The 16,051-nt window shown below is 43.3% G+C and overlaps 1 protein-coding gene across 1 annotated transcript in view; it reads left to right on the top strand.

Annotated features, from left to right (window-relative positions):
* ltn1 (listerin E3 ubiquitin protein ligase 1) overlaps nucleotides 1-16,051 on the top strand; it is a 30,088-nt gene that overhangs the window by 2,873 nt on the left and 11,164 nt on the right. Inside the window, exons 5-21 of the mRNA XM_083775799.1 lie at nucleotides 838-890; nucleotides 3,000-3,180; nucleotides 3,356-3,529; nucleotides 4,284-4,474; nucleotides 5,316-5,463; nucleotides 5,829-6,080; nucleotides 6,406-6,723; nucleotides 6,962-7,189; nucleotides 7,536-7,577; nucleotides 7,696-7,891; nucleotides 7,977-8,216; nucleotides 8,850-9,003; nucleotides 12,073-12,223; nucleotides 12,577-12,793; nucleotides 13,383-13,539; nucleotides 14,668-14,781; nucleotides 15,491-15,618. Coding sequence (XP_083631925.1) covers nucleotides 838-890; nucleotides 3,000-3,180; nucleotides 3,356-3,529; nucleotides 4,284-4,474; nucleotides 5,316-5,463; nucleotides 5,829-6,080; nucleotides 6,406-6,723; nucleotides 6,962-7,189; nucleotides 7,536-7,577; nucleotides 7,696-7,891; nucleotides 7,977-8,216; nucleotides 8,850-9,003; nucleotides 12,073-12,223; nucleotides 12,577-12,793; nucleotides 13,383-13,539; nucleotides 14,668-14,781; nucleotides 15,491-15,618 — 2,944 coding nt within the window. The remainder of the gene's footprint in view (nucleotides 1-837; nucleotides 891-2,999; nucleotides 3,181-3,355; nucleotides 3,530-4,283; nucleotides 4,475-5,315; nucleotides 5,464-5,828; nucleotides 6,081-6,405; nucleotides 6,724-6,961; nucleotides 7,190-7,535; nucleotides 7,578-7,695; nucleotides 7,892-7,976; nucleotides 8,217-8,849; nucleotides 9,004-12,072; nucleotides 12,224-12,576; nucleotides 12,794-13,382; nucleotides 13,540-14,667; nucleotides 14,782-15,490; nucleotides 15,619-16,051) is intronic.

Consider the following 16,051-nt stretch of genomic DNA (forward strand, 5'->3'; position numbering starts at 1 on the left):
GGGAGTCAACCCTTCCGGGTGGGCGTCGATCTAAATGATGTGACGTAGCGCTGCACTAGGGGGGAGAGGAGGGGCCGGGGGTGACGGACAGATCGATGAGATCCAATCAGGGTGCGCGTTTTTCTGAGGCGCGACCCTCCCATCTAGGCCAGAAATGTCTCTGCTTAGGTCAGGCTAGCTCGATACCTAGCCTCCTTGAATGTTCTTACCTCACCATGAGAACATAAAATCATATATAAAATCATATATAAAATCATATATAAAATCATATATAAAATCATATAAAAAATCATATAAGAAATCACAAAAAATCACTAAAAAGCACTAAAACAATCACAAAATCACAAATATATCACTAAAAAAATATATTTATTACAGCCGTAGGTTGCTTATTGATTAAAAAAAACATAGAAAATGACAGTCATTGGACAGTCATTGGAACTCCATGTAGAGGTCCCCAACATCGCTTGGCCTCTAAAACAAAACAAAACGCTGATCTGCAGCCATCATCATCACAGAAGGCTTTTTCAGGCAATTTTTTTTATAAAATCAACATTATTATGAAATAAAATATCTGCTAATACCAATATATTATTTTGATATCTGTTTGATACTGATATTGCATTTTTAGGCTGATACCAATATGATGACGTATTAATTACCCATCCCGGATGGTTATTGTCCCAGATAGGGGTGGGCCATCCCTAGCTGGGACATACTGGTAGCTGACCAGATAATCCGTCTACCACACAATTATTTGAGGATCCATCAGTAAATAAATACTTATACTACTAAGAGTATAACATCTCTATGTTGTTTCTTGCTGTTATGTTCCAGGTGCTTCAAGACACTTTGTTAAAGGAGACGGCAGACTCTCTGAGTGATCCTCAGTAAGTTGACGTTTTTCTTGCTTGTTTGTCCATGATGAATTTGATATTTTTTTTACCTACGGTTTAGTTTATTACATGTTGTTCTATTCATGCCAAGGAAGAGTACTACAGATGCAATATTTGCTTTGAGGATGTTGACGGAAGAGGTCAGAGGAGGCTGCATTGTGTTTTTGTAGATCTGGAGAAAGCATATGATAGGGTGCCGAGAGAGGAACTGTGTTATGAGTAAGTCTGGAGTGACAGAGGAGGTCGAACCCTGAGAGACGCACCCGACCAAGGTGGTCTTTACATGAGAACGGTGTTCATAGAAAACGGCAATATTCGTTTGCTGGTGTCCCTTTAGACGAGAATGGTGTTTTCAGGAGGTGAAAACGCAACAAAGTGAAAACACCTTCCAGAGTGGAAATCTTTGAGAACGCCGTTTTCTCCCCTCTCCATGTAAACAGGCAAAACGGTGAATCCGCAAAACTTATGACATCGTGGCTCACATTGGCTCACAGCGCATATGTTTATTACATTGATGCAGAGCCATATATGATATAATGGAGTTCCTGAACAAGCCTCCCTCCTCGCCTACAAAGTGATGCTCATCAGCGATGGTGAATGTAAAACCATGATGTAAATAAAATGCCATGTGATAGGCGGCAGTGTTTATGTAGCCTAATGTATTATAAAATATATAACCATCCCGTGGCACGCTCTGCACTCGATGCGTTAGTAGAAAGCAGGCAGCGAGCGACGGCCACAACCACGTTGTGTTCTGGAAGCGTCATTCAAAACCCTGATAGGGTTGCGTGAAGGGGGAGCTACCTGGTTCTTCTTCTTGTACGTGGGTGACTGGTCTATTTGGCAGCCCGTTACCGCCACCTAGCGACATTATAGCGTTTTCATAAAGTGTGCGTTCTCGTGTAAAGGGTCAATAAAAAATTAGAACGCAACAGGACTTTATCGTTTTATCTGGAGACCGTCGCCTTCTGAAAGAGGCGCAAGGCACTAGCCAAGAGGACATGAAGTTAGTTGGTGTGAGAGAAGAGGAGGCAGATGATTCGCTGTGACGACCCCTGAAGGGAAAACGAAACGGAAAAGGACGAAAGTAAAAGTAGAAGTTCTATTGTTATTCTCTGTTGATTTGAATTCAGAGAAGGGCTGTTTAGGATACAACAATTTGGTAAGTCTTTCTCAGCCTCTGTAAGACGAGCTATATTTTTATAGATCCCACTGAGTTTTATTAAATGGAATATTCCTAACACATTATCCACCCCAAAGCATCATATTTTGCCACGTGAGCGAGTGCCCAGCAATGCAGCTAGGCATCACTGTCTGACGGCCTCAATTCCCTTTAGCGTCATGTTTAGGTGCTTGAGGAGGGTGGTACAATTCTATAGAACATTCCACATTGTCTGAAATGGTTCGAACCCTGAGAGATGCACCCCGGACCGACCAACCAAGCGAATGACCTACCCATCCAGGGTGTCCCGTTACTGCTGAACTGGTGTCATTTGAGTGTTGCCAATAGGCAGAGAATTGGTTATGAATACAAAGAAGAGGAAGGGCTGCGTCGTCCGTGTGTTGCCGAAGGTTCGACAGTAGAATAACAAAGGAGATCAATGTGCTCTGTTTCAGTGAAGTATAAAAAGCCTTTATAGTAATGGCATCAGCTAGGCAAAAAAGGTCCAATGGACATTGGACCCTGATGAAGGCTTGACAGCCGAAACACGTTTTCTTTGCCTAGCTGATGCCATTACAATAAAGGCTTCACTGAAACAGAGTGCCTTGGATCTCCTTTGTTATTCCAGAGAATCGGTTATGTTCATTCCATCGGTATCAATATGATCTGTGAGAGGACACTCGGTATCATCAAAATGCACTTGATTAAGGGGCAAATATGATGCCTTGGAGTGAAATCGTGTTGCCCAATGACAAAATAACTTAATAACACTCAGATATGCAGATTGTCATGAAACTTTGGTGAGAATGACCAGGAGACTGCCATAAAGTGTGCTGGCACAGTCATGTTGGTTTGTTTCATTGGCTGTTGTGCCCTTTGCTTCCCTAAGCTAGACTATATTTGCTTCATACTGCAGTTTTTTTGTTTCCTCTTTTCTCCAGGGGTGTGCCAGAGGAGGAGAGAGAGGCTAAGTATCTCCGCATGCTGACCAGCGCTTTGCTTGGAGTGAAGAGACTGTTGTCCTTGCTGTCCCAAACAGACAGACAGGCCTTGGAAGAGAGACTGGCAAACTTGATCAGTCAAGGGAAGTTCTGGAAATATGGCAAACACAAGACGCCCCAGGTAAAACATATGGCTGTTGAGCAGCTTGCCCTTGATGCAAATGAGCTAAAGTTTCACCATTGATGTTGCAGTTGTTAATACACTGGCTCTAACACATTTTGCCTGAGACTTTGCTTGACTTTGCCAGATGACTCTGGCAAAAAACAAAACAAATAAACAATTTGTTCTTTGGCAGGTGCGCGGGGCATTCTTCGAGGTGGTGTCAGCTCTGTGCCAGTACGCGCCGGGGCTGGTTCAGGCTGAAGCGGCACGAGCCTGTCCTGCTGTCCTCCTCAGTATTGACGACACGGACCCCATAGCACTGCCTCCAATCTGGGAGTCAGTGCTTCACATCGTCTCTACTGTCCCAGTAAGTATTGACGACACAGACCCCATAGCACTGCCTCCAATCTGGGAGTCAGTGCTTCACATCGTCTCTACTGTCCCAGTAAGTATTGACGACACAGACCCCATAGCACTGCCTCCAATCTGAGAGTCAGTGCTTCACATCGTCTCTACTGTCCCAGTAAGTATTGACGACACAGACCCCATAGCACTGCCTCCAATCTGGGAGTCAGTGCTTCACATCGTCTCTACTGTCTCCGTAAGTATTGACGACACAGACCCCATAGCACTGCCTCCAATCTGGGAGTCAGTGCTTCACATCGTCTCTACTGTCCCAGTAAGTATTGACGACACATGTACCCCATAGCACTGCCTCCAATCTGGGAGTCAGTGCTTCACATCGTCTCTACTGTCCCAGTAAGTATTGACGACACAGACCCCATAGCACTGCCTCCAATCTGGGAGTCAGTGCTTCACATTGTCTCTACTGTCCCAGTAAGTATTGAGACACGGACCCCATAGCACTGCCACCAATCTGGGAGTCAGTACTTCACATCGTCTCTACTGTCCCAGTAAGTATTGACGACACAGACCCCATAGCACTGCCTCCAATCTGGGAGTCAGTGCTTCACATCGTCTCTACTGTCCCAGTAAGCACTCGCTGAATACTTTGTTTGTTTTGCCTTGTTTTGTTTGAAGTGAACACGTTGACGTTGTAATTTATTGTTGTTGATGCACCTTTTTATGGTGTGTAATGTGTATACTTGTTTCTGTTCTAGGTGTGCTGGACACATGTTAATGCCAGGAAGGGTTTTTTACCGAAACTCTGGAGTCTTCTGAAGGAGGGTGGGAAGGGCATGGCTACAGCTCTCCACCCCAACCTGATGCCTCTCATCAGCAAACTGCCCCAAGAGGTCACTGAGCCGGCTATAGACTTCTATACCACCTTCTTCACCGCACTCATACAAGGGTAAATGTATATGTTTTGCTTTTTGTGCTGTGTATGTGTGTTGTGTGCACAATAGGACCATGTTTTTAGAACCTGAAAGAGTAAAAGAACCTAATGCAATAATCATCCCTTAAGTAGATTGATTATGTCAACCATCGTCAACATAATCAAACACATAATCAAACACTGGTTGTGCAATAAATGTATATTTAGTTATTTACTCTAATACACATTAGTTATTGCACAGCAATAATAAACTGATGTGCCTGACAGTGACTGTATGGTAGAGTATATATTGTGGTTTGTGTGCTTTTATTATAAAATCTATCTGCAATCCAATCTTTTTTAATGGGGAACACTAAGCTTTTCCTTTGAATTGAATTATGTCTTTGGGTGTGAACTGAGAAAGGGAGAACTGCCTTATGGCAATACATTAGATGTTGTTATTGCCATGACAGTGAAGAGGTTAGGAATGAGGCACTTGCACAGAGTTCCATTTGCGTCACTGAAGTAATGCCAATAAACTACACTGTGTCTCATCATGTAATATTGTGATTATACAACCGTTACTTATAACATTTATTAATGTTATTCAACAAACCTATACATTTTTTTTTTTTTTTTTTGCTGAAACATAGAGTTTCTAAAGTACTTGTTATTTACAGACAGCATAGCAAAGCAACAACATGTTGGCTAGACAGATTAACATCTTCACTACCATGGAAATGTATCCATATTTACATTTTTGTATCAATGGTGGTGTGATATTTACAGTGATGAGGCATATTTCATTTGTATCAGGTATCGTGATTTGATTTGAACACGACTGAACTAACTGTATGTTTGTGTGTTTGTTTGTCAGTCTGTCTAGTGAGCGTGCGGTGGCCAGTCCATCAGAAAGTGCAGCAATAGTGAGTGCGACCATAGAGTGTCTGAGGTACTGTGTACTGCACAACACAGACAAGGAGGAGGAGCAGGAGAGAATACGGACCATGCTCATTTCCAAGCAGGTGAGACCAAATGCGTACAGTACTGTACGTGCTCATCATTAGAAGAAATTACTGTTTAAGGGGGAAATTGTGCAACTGAATTTTGTATCAATAAAATGGGGGTTTGAATATCTTACAATTTGAATATGGTACATGTGCCATTTCATTTTTTTAAGCTGAGGTATATGCTTGAATGAAAAACAACTAAAAACTAAAAAAAATATATATTATATTGTATTATTCGATATAGATTCTACTATTAATACCAAAATAAAGAGTTGTGGCTACTGGCTTGATGTAGATTGTTTTGACTAGGCATTTTTAAATGCTTTGAAAAGCAGCTCAAACGCGCAAAAAATATTGATTTGTCCTTTCTCTCCCTGTAGCTCCTCCCACTATTGGACAGTGCTCTTGGAAGCACCTCCCTACAGAATGGTCCTCTCTTTCTATTGGTCGCCGAAATGCTCGTCTCCTGGGAAAAGAGGGCAGGTTTACACGATGGCGACACATCAAACGAGGAAGTCTTCCTCAGACTTCTGGCAGACTTCTGGGAGGAACTTAGCTTTCTCTTTGTGCGTTACGTTGACACCGTAGAGGCAGAGCCGAAGGCTCTAGAAGGGGTGGCCACCTTGTTGCAGGTGAGCCATCATGCTGCGAATGTTAAATATTTTTTTTGAAACTATATTCTTCTTCGTGTGGACATCGTCTGATGATGATGATGATGCAAAAAGGGCTTAGTTTTTCATATCGACAACAATGTATTGTTTCAAATATGCTGTATACTGTACCCCTATACACACAAGTATGTTTTCCTCGGTTTCTCTGCCATGGCATTTTTACTCTCTTTTACTCTTTGTATTCGTACTGTATGCACCAGAAATCTCTTTATGTGTACAGATAATTTATTTGATTATCTAGAGTGCAGTGAACCAGCAAACTGAACGGTATTTCGAATTCTTCCAGGTAATGCGTTATCCTGAGAGAGCAATCAGGAAAAAGCAGCTCCACAAGAGGAAATCTGTCAAGATCTGTTTCGCCGAGCCGGAGGACATGGAGAGGCCCGGAGCTGAGGAGGCCAGTGTCGAGAAACCTATCCAGCCGGCATCTGATCTTCTGGAGCCCCAGAGGGCAATGGTTTCTGTGAAGACCAGGCATCTGGAGGAGGTGGTGTGCCAGCAGGCACAGGTCTGCCTGGTATACGTTACCGACAACAATTCTGAGAGGCACCTGGTCTTCCTCTCCAAACTCCTGCGGTCTTTCCACACTCCAAGAGTCTTCACCGTAAGCCAAGCTTAATGTTAAAGATAAGGTTATGCTATATAATATAGCTTTGGTTGGGGCGTCTCTGATAAGAAATTATTTTAGACTTTGTGTGAATAGTCCATCTAATTAAATGATGAGTGCATAATCTCTCATTTTTCCGATTCAACAACTGAAATGATTTTAACAGAATGAGACTGTTTACATGATTTCAGACCTTAAATATCCAGGTAACAATTTTCTCTCTACCACTCTTCAGATGCTGGTGAAATTGGAAGATACGATTGCACATGAAGCAGCTGAGCAGAAGCAGGGAGAGGCAGAGACTCTGACGAACCCAGCGATGCAGTTCCTGCTGGAGCGGGTGGTCGTGTGGCTGTCTGAGGAAGGCCGAAGTGACACCAGTCACATCGTAGAGATGTTGTTCAGCTCGCTGTACTGCTGCAGACGGCAAGAGACCACACGCATCCTCAACCACATCACCACGGTAACTGCAGGGTGTTCAAGTTTCATGTTTTAAAGGTATATTCAGTGATTTCACTCAAAAAACCATAGGTTTCGTTTTTGGCTGGGACCTTTCATCCAATCAGGATAGAGAGCCAAAAACGAAACCTAAGGTTTTTTTGACCCCCAGGGGTTAACTGGGGACAGGGAGGAACTCCTTATATGGTCAGCGCACTCTATAGTAGAGAGGAAATGTGAAATCACTGAATATACCTTTTATTTATGTAGTTAGTTTAGTTTAGTTTATATATCAGTTGTGTTGTAGTGTACTGTATAATGAATTACTGTAGCTGTCGTTTCTAATGTAAATACTTCATTCCTCTTTCTAGATGGATCTACAGTGGGGTATTATCTTGCAGATCATACAAAGGGTAGGTGTGATTGTTTAGTTAATAATTGTTTTTCAGCTTATATATATGCAGTATATAATTGTGAGTGATATAAGTGATAAACAATAAATAAAGTCTGCTCGGCTGTCTCACCCATCAGGCGTGTGCAGACACAGACACTCTTGAGAGCTGCAATGATTGGTTGAAAGGTTCAGTGTTGGGCGAGCGACTTCTTGGATTGGCTGAGGAGCTGTGCAAGGTGGGAGGCAGCCAATCCAGCGCTGCCTCTTTCAGCAGCATCAGCAGCCACAGCTGGACTCTTATCAGCCTAGTGCTGTCTCAGCATCACAACAATGGTACATTATGCACGCACGCACGCACGCACGCACGCAGCTGTTTAACTGTTCACTAAAACTGTTGGCTGGCTTTTTATATGGACAGAGCCTCTGATCGGGGAAGTCTACATGCAGAAGATCCTAGAGAAACTACATGCCACACTCTTGGAGAGCAAGAGTCTGTCAGACGCCGGCAACGTGGAGCCCCTGGTGTCGTTCATCTGTGACGTGGCCTCCACTTTCTTCTCGTCTGTTCGAGACTGCCTCCTGCTGGCGTCTGCTGAGGAGCTGCTATTCACCACCTTCCAACTCACAGCCCAGGATCAGACGCACACACACCTGTCTGGTGGGTGCACACACGGCACACACGCACAGCAAAACATCATGGTCTGATATGATTTGGTTCGAAATTGAGAGAAATACAACTTTGGTAGTGCCTACCTCAATTTGAAACAAAACACACTTTTTGCTAATACTCGTACAGATTTTGTCCAGAACTCATACCAGTCGCTACACAGTATCGCAAATCATGTGTTTAACCCATTCTGGGCGGGAACCCCTTTTGGTGTTTTAACTAAGCATTATGTTATACTTTAGCTATTTTTGATAAATCGTGCAAATGCAGCACAAATCTTTGAATATATATATTCAGAAGACTTTTCGACGTCAGTCCTAAATGGGTTAACAATGTATTATTTCCGATTTTTCATTGCCTTATCAAAGTTTGTGGGAGGGGCCCATTTTACAAAAACATGGCAAATAATATGAACACAGCATCCAGTCTACCCAAAGTTTGAATCACACATTGAGGGACCTCTAAAGTCCAAACAACACATCAAAAATTTTCTTCAACCAGATTTTGAACAAATGATCTTGTGAGTCATGTGCCAATGAGTGTCAACAGGGTTTTGGCTTGTATTATTTGGTAACAATCGTCGTGAAGGTTGGATAGCTAATTGTTTGTACCTTGTTTGGACAGACTCCCTTTTAGGAAAGCTGAGGAAAGTGTGTGTGACTGGAGTCCAGTCATTGGTCCATCACTCTGGGAGTAAGATCAGGGAAGGAGGCTTCCTGTATAGCACTGCGCTCTGGGTCAAGAACCAGCTACTCACAGCCTCTCTGGACATCAAGAGGTAAGAACCAGCTACTCACAGCCTCTCTGGACATCAAGAGGTAAGAACCAGCTACTCACAGCCTCTCTGGACATCAAGAGGTAAGAACCAGCTACTCACAGCCTCTCTGGACATCAAGAGGTAAGAACCAGCTTCTCACAGCCTCTCTGGACATCAAGAGGTAAGAACCAGCTACTCACAGCCTCTCTGGACATCAAGAGGTAAGAACCAGCTACTCACAGCCTCTCTGGACATCAAGAGGTAAGACCTTTACTCTGGGTCAAGAACCAGCTACTCACAGCCTCTCTGGACATCAAGAGGTAAGAACCAGCTACTCACAGCCTCTCTGGACATCAAGAGGTAAGACCTCTACTCTGGGTCAAGAACCAGCTACTCACAGCCTCTCTGGACATCAAGAGGTAAGACCTTTACCTCATGATGTTAGCACCGCGCTCTGGGTCAAGAACCAGCTACTCACAGCCTCTCTGGACATCAATAGGTAAGAACCAGCTACTCACAGCCTCTCTGGACATCAAGAGGTAAGAACCAGCTACTCACAGCCTCTCTGGACATCAAGAGGTAAGAACCAGCTACTCACAGCCTCTGGACATCAAGAGGTAAGAACCAGCTACTCACAGCCTCTCTGGACATCAAGAGGTAAGAACCAGCTACTCACAGCCTCTCTGGACATCAAGAGGTAAGAACCAGCTACTCACAGCCTCTCTGGACATCAAGAGGTAAGAACCAGCTACTCACAGCCTCTCTGGACATCAAGAGGTAAGACCTTTACCTCATGATGTTACAGATTGTGTGGAACCACGTGTTTCCTTTAGCAGAAGCTCTTATCCATAGCATTACGACGTGAATGATCTGAATAAGCATTTCTACTCTGGAAGGGGCGCAGCTTCCCTTTCCAGCACGCAGCTGCAAGCTACTGAAATCAATCAAATCAAATACTCAACCATATTCATGACGTAAATGACACATTATGACGTAAATTTTCCCTTCCCCCTAAAGAGACAAATTACCGGTATAGTCTAGTTTAAAAATTTGTAAAATCATGATTATTATGCAGTAGTATTATACAGCCCTTGCACACAGAATCCAAAGCATTTTGTTTTCATTACGCATTTGAAAAACCACAGGAATCAATCTGGGTTTGTTTGGAAAGAATGCCGAGTCCTAGCGCCCAAGGATATTTCAATTTATTTTATGTTTCTCAAAACAATATTAACCCGGCCTGGTGGAGATTTGGAGGATTGCACTTTTCTAGTATAAAACGTTTTGTTTTTATTGTGTGTGCAAAAAGGCCTTAAAATAACTTATAAAACCTTAACCATGAAATTGGCCCATATTGCTCCAAGCCTAGAAATGAACTTTTCAACAACACAATCTTTGCAAACTTTCTAACTTTGTCCAAATGTCTATGTTCAATTACAGTTTTTCACTGTCACAAAAGAAATAAACCTTAGGTAGGGAAGGCTCGTTTTTTATAAAGAAATACCGCAGATAAGTGGTGCACAGTTGAGTCAGAGTAATGATCATTTTGTTGATACTGGTGGCTCATTATGCATGAAGCATCAAAACTCAAACATTTCATCCTTACAAGCAAGTAAGAGCAAACCTCCGCCAGCAGTGTACTGTACAATAACCAAACGATGATATTTGTGGACTACATTACTGGCACTCCGCCTCCAGAGATTTTATTTCTCACCTCATCTTCCACAATGGCATGTAGCACAAAGCCTTATATATGAGAAGTGCAAATGTGCAATGGAGGCTGTAATTACCTTTTTTAAGCAAAGTCCTGACTTAGAGAGGCGTGAAACAAGTTTTTATTTTTCTTAACACCTACCTGTGTCTCTGTCTGTTCTGCTAGCTGAAGTGGAATATTTCATTTCAGCATTGCCGTTTCCTACGCATAGCTCCTTTTATTGATCAATTGTCGTCCTCTTTAATACAATACCATTAGTGCCCGCACTGTAGATTTGAGGCCAAACTAGAAAAAGTGCCCTTCTGGGCACAGGTCTCCACCAGGATGAGCAGATGTGAAGAATTCCAGGCAAAGGTTTTTCCTTGGCCTCTAGGGAGTTGGCATACAAAGTTATCCACAGATCCGTGCAGTTAGAGGTGAAAACACTTTTCGGCCAGTTATAGCGCCACATTGAGGCTGAGTTGAAATTGTTCATGTGGCATTTCGTCCTCGGCCTAGTGGGAATGTGGGTGCACAATTTCACGGAAATCACGCGATGTGTTCATGATTTGCAGCATTTTGTTTGAAACTGAGCACTCCTGTGAACTTTGGAAGCCAATCTTAACCAATCAGGATGGAGTCTGAGAAATCTGAAAGACCGGTTTCGTTGAATGGCTCTAGAGAGACTGTGTACCAATTTGCGTGATGTTTGGACAAAATCTGTAGGTGTACTGTGCACAAAGCGGCCTCCTGGTGGCGCTATAACAGGCCGTTCTGGAAAGTTTGGGGCAGAGGTTCATCGTTGGCATCCAGGGAGTGTGTGTGCAAAATTTGGCATCGACAGGGTTAACGGTGGCCGAGATTAGCTGCTCACGGACACACGGACGGACACACACACACACACACACGGACGGACACACACACGGACGGACGGACAGACGGACGGAGTGCAAAACATACTCTCCCCCCATGCCTTCGGCCTGGTGGAGACAATTATGAATGATTGTCTTGTTGTTTTAAATCCGCCGTTAATTTAAGTATTTTCCCCTCTACATCAGATTTGTTATTCAAGAATGCCAAATTATAACACAATTTTCACATTATTTGAGTTTCCAGCATTTAAAATAATCTGTTGTCCTGTCTTTGAGACTCATTCTAGTCCAATCCAAACCAACTTTATTTAGAAAGTATATTTAAAAACAACAGTTCCGACTAAAGTTCTGTACGGTCAATAAATAAATTAACAGCAATACAATACAAATACAAAACATGTACAGTATGTGTACAGCTCTCAAACTAGGCTAAAAGCCAAATTATAAAAAGGGTTTTAGGGTGGCTGCCTGTGCACTGTTCCATTGTTAACAATCTTATCCACCTGGCCCGTGATTCTCTCCCAGTCTGCAGGTTCTTGTTTTGGCCGTACAGAATCTGGTGGAGACTCTCAACTCGGTCTGTCACCAGGACTCCCCCCTCCTCATCCACTTCCTCTCCCTCCTGACCCCCAATCAATTGGAATGGACTAGAATCAGACAAGCTCTACCCACTCAGGTGAGCCTGCTACATGAAGCCAGCAATTGCAGTTGTGGGTACGGTATTGTATTTGTCCTCTACACATTTAAAACGTTTTTAGAACCTCTTTCTACTGTGCTGTATATTTCCCAGGAGTGAATACAGTTCTAGTTTGGTCAACCCAGTGAAAATCTTAGCCTGATATTGTTTACAAACAAACCTATAATGAGATACCAGTGAAAATGTATATCCTACTTATCCTTTCAGTCAGGTTTGTTAAGAACATAAGGCAATACAATCACATCAAAGTAGTTATCTTTGGTTAGGATTATAACTTGATATATAACTTTATGCCTCTTGTATCTTGTCACTGCTTGTTCTCCACCCTCCAGTGGGTGAAGAGTCCCTTACTGCATGGCCGTCTGTGGATGGTTAGCGACTATCCCTGTATGGACGTGTGGAAGTTCAAGGTGTCCTCAAGGTTGCCAGCCCACCTGTCTGCCTGTGCCCTGTTAGGAAGAGTGGTCCACACCGCTGCGACAGTGCCACGAGACCAGGAGGAGACGGCTTTTTCCTCCTCCTCACACCTACCAAACCTCAAATTCACTGGTGAGCTAACTTTCATAATGTAGTGTGGTCGGTTCCAAGATGGCGGAACGCTAGTTGTTGGTAATGATGCAAGTCAGGAACGATGCAAGTTGGAAATGCACGCCCCCGCCCAGTTATGCACTGCATACCCATTGTCGGAATACCTTTTGTGTCCCTTTTATACCCATTATATGGAGTTTCGTATCAGGCATGCCCAAATATACGACTATATACGACTGATTTCAGTCATTTGGATTCCATAGAAGTCAGCATGTCTTCTATAGAAGTGTGTCCAACACATCACAGCCTATTTTTGGTTATTAGTTATTTCAGTCTTCCAGAAAACCCTAATGATCTCAGATATTTCATAACCACAATCGTTAACGCCTCAATCTGCGTATGGCTACCAAAACATCATACATATTGTGTTCAGTGTGTGGGACACACAGCGCTAGTGGTGGCTCCTTTCACACTGTTTCACAAATTACATATTAGCACTTGGCCTAGCAAAAGTTTTCTGTTGTGTGAGATTTTATTTAGCTTTTATCCATGTGGTTTTACTGGTGGTTCTACACCATGTAATGTGTATCTGTCTGTGATTGTGTTGCAGTTGCAGAGCTGTTGTATGCAGTGCAGTGGTGTAAGGAGATGGAATGCAGTCCTGCTGTTGTGGCTGACTATCACAACCTGCTGGCTGACTGGGAGCTGCCAACGGCACTCCTCCACCAGGTTACAACTAAAGAGCTTCTGGAGACACTCTACACAAGGTAATAATAATTAACCTAATTAATTATAATAATATGATCCCCACTCCTTGGGGGTATTTTAGTCAGGAGGCACGTGCTGTAGCATGCGGAACTAATGTGAACTAATTATGCTGGTCGTTTGAGTAATAACAATTTCTCGTTCTCTACAAATACTAAAAGGGATAGTATCGTCAAAATATATTTTGATACATTAGGTCTAATATCATTGGGTTACAATGGGGAGCATGCCCCCAAAAGGGGGTGCTTTGGCGGTGACGCACTTGCCGGTCCGGTGTGTGCTGTCTGCTTTTTAGACAGACATGTCATGTTTGTACCTAAGGCCAGGTGAGCATTATCTGACCCCTTGTCTGCTAGTTTTCCATCCTACAGGGAAGTTGATTGCATTCACCTGAGGCTGGGGCCCATCTCAGTCTGTCTAATCAGGCACTTGCCAGGCGAATAACTTCCCTGTAGGATAGAAAACCGGAGTTGAAGAACCTTGCCCAAGGCTAGCTTGTAGCAGAGTAGGAAGACACCTGTCTCAGGTGGAAACTTTGGGGTAGCAGAGGAATCGAGTAACACTTTGTCTCTGGGTAGAATATTTCAATATTACACATTACACAATGTCCTACACAATAATACATCTCAGGGGGCGGACTAATAACGGACTAATAGACTAATGCTACACACATAGTCAGCTCTCACTTCACACAAGCGTGATTCCCCCCCCCCCCCCCCTGAAATTACATCATAGGCCAGCCAAGTCTATGGACCTTTAATGTTTGTTTAGAGCCTATTTATTAATTCCCCATCCCAAACCAACTCTATGGACGCAGTAAATGACGACGTAAGACGTCATCTCGCTGATATAATACATCTTGTAATACATTTATTTCATTTTTCATATTTCGCGGACATGAGAACATCAACATGCCCCCAAAAATCTGGATGCCTTATTAGTGCAGTTGCCTCACAGGGCAACCAAACTATAGCAATTGCCCGACTTTATTTATAGAGCAACAATTCGCCCCTTGTGACGTCATGTGGGTCAATACATTATCATCAGTGTACGTCAACACACACGCTTTTTTAATTATTATTATTTTATAACCTTTTGTCTGAATTGTATATGATATCATTTCCCTGTAGGTCACTGGAAGACGGTGGTCTGTGGTCTCTGACCCTGGACAGCTGCATTCAGACCAGTGATCTGGCTAACACAGACAATAACTCCTTCAGAATGCTGTATGGCAGTGCAGACAGGTAATGGAGATTGTACAGAATATGAGGAGATAATAATGAAATATAGAGAATATGCTTACATGTAGGCAAGGTGGTGTGCTGTGACCGCTTTGTCTAGTAGGCGATTATTGGCTACCCTTGCCTTGTTCCATTATAATTTACATAATCGGAATGCTTCTTAACCCATTCTGACCGGGCACCCATTTTGGTGTCAGCATCATGTTATGCTTTAGCTATTTAAAAATAGCAGATCTACAAGCTCATATCGCGCCACCGAGTGGCGCGATACGAGCTTGTAGGTCTGCTATTTTTGAAAAATCGAAGAGCGACTGACATTTTTAGAATCTGATCTCAGGTCAGAATGGGTTCATCAGACCAGTGTGTGTCCGGCGGAAACCTCGTATGAATCTGATCTCAGGTCAGAATGGGTTAAAAGATGTTCAATGCATTTCTTCTCTACTAGCTAGAACAGAGAAGGAAAGGAGGGTATGGATGAAGGGGGTCAAGTTATGTGTAATGCAGATACGTTGAGCCTGATTCGAACCTGTGACATTGCAACATGCACGACACAGCAGCACTGACTGGTTGTTCCACCAGGGTGGGGCAGGGGGTGTCTTGACTGAGTAAAAGAATGCTCATGTTTGTTGAATACTTCATAATGGTCTGTTAGTTAGCAGTCATCTCAAAATGTGTTAAACACAAGTTGCCCGTGTTGTGTTCCATTTCTCAGTTTATTCCCGGTCTCCCAGAGCACATTGAGCACACTGCAGGTGCTCTGTCCTGCCATGACCGACGAGGAGAGAGACACTCTCATAGCCCTGGCCACTGCTGGAATAATCAACTGGCAGGAGACCGATAGTAAGACCACACGCACGTACGCACGCCACACACCACACACCACACAACACACATACATTCATATGCTATATTTGTATTATCTAAAAACAGTGGTCTTGCTTTACGCACGTTTGCACTTTCACTTTACCATTATAGTCCGGGAGCTCATACAATTTTTTGCTACCTTTTTTACCAGCAGCTTCGAAGTAGGTGCTGGTTAGTGTTTACCCTCGTATTTTTTCCTAAAAAGTCGTCGTATTTTTTCCTAAAAGTCGGGCTGTTTCTGAACTTTGGGGGGAGGTCATGTATTGTACCTTCATGACTTCCTATGACTGTACGTATCGTAGGTGTGTGTGGGTGTCTGTCCGTAGCTATGACTTCCTATGACTGTGCCTACTGTATCCTAGGTGTGTGTGGGTGTCTGTCCGTAGCTATGACTTCCTATGACTGTGCC

The sequence above is a fragment of the Protomyctophum parallelum genome (genome assembly GCF_964188405.1).
Source record: "Protomyctophum parallelum genome assembly, chromosome: 1".
Lineage (NCBI taxonomy): Eukaryota > Metazoa > Chordata > Actinopteri > Myctophiformes > Myctophidae > Protomyctophum > Protomyctophum parallelum.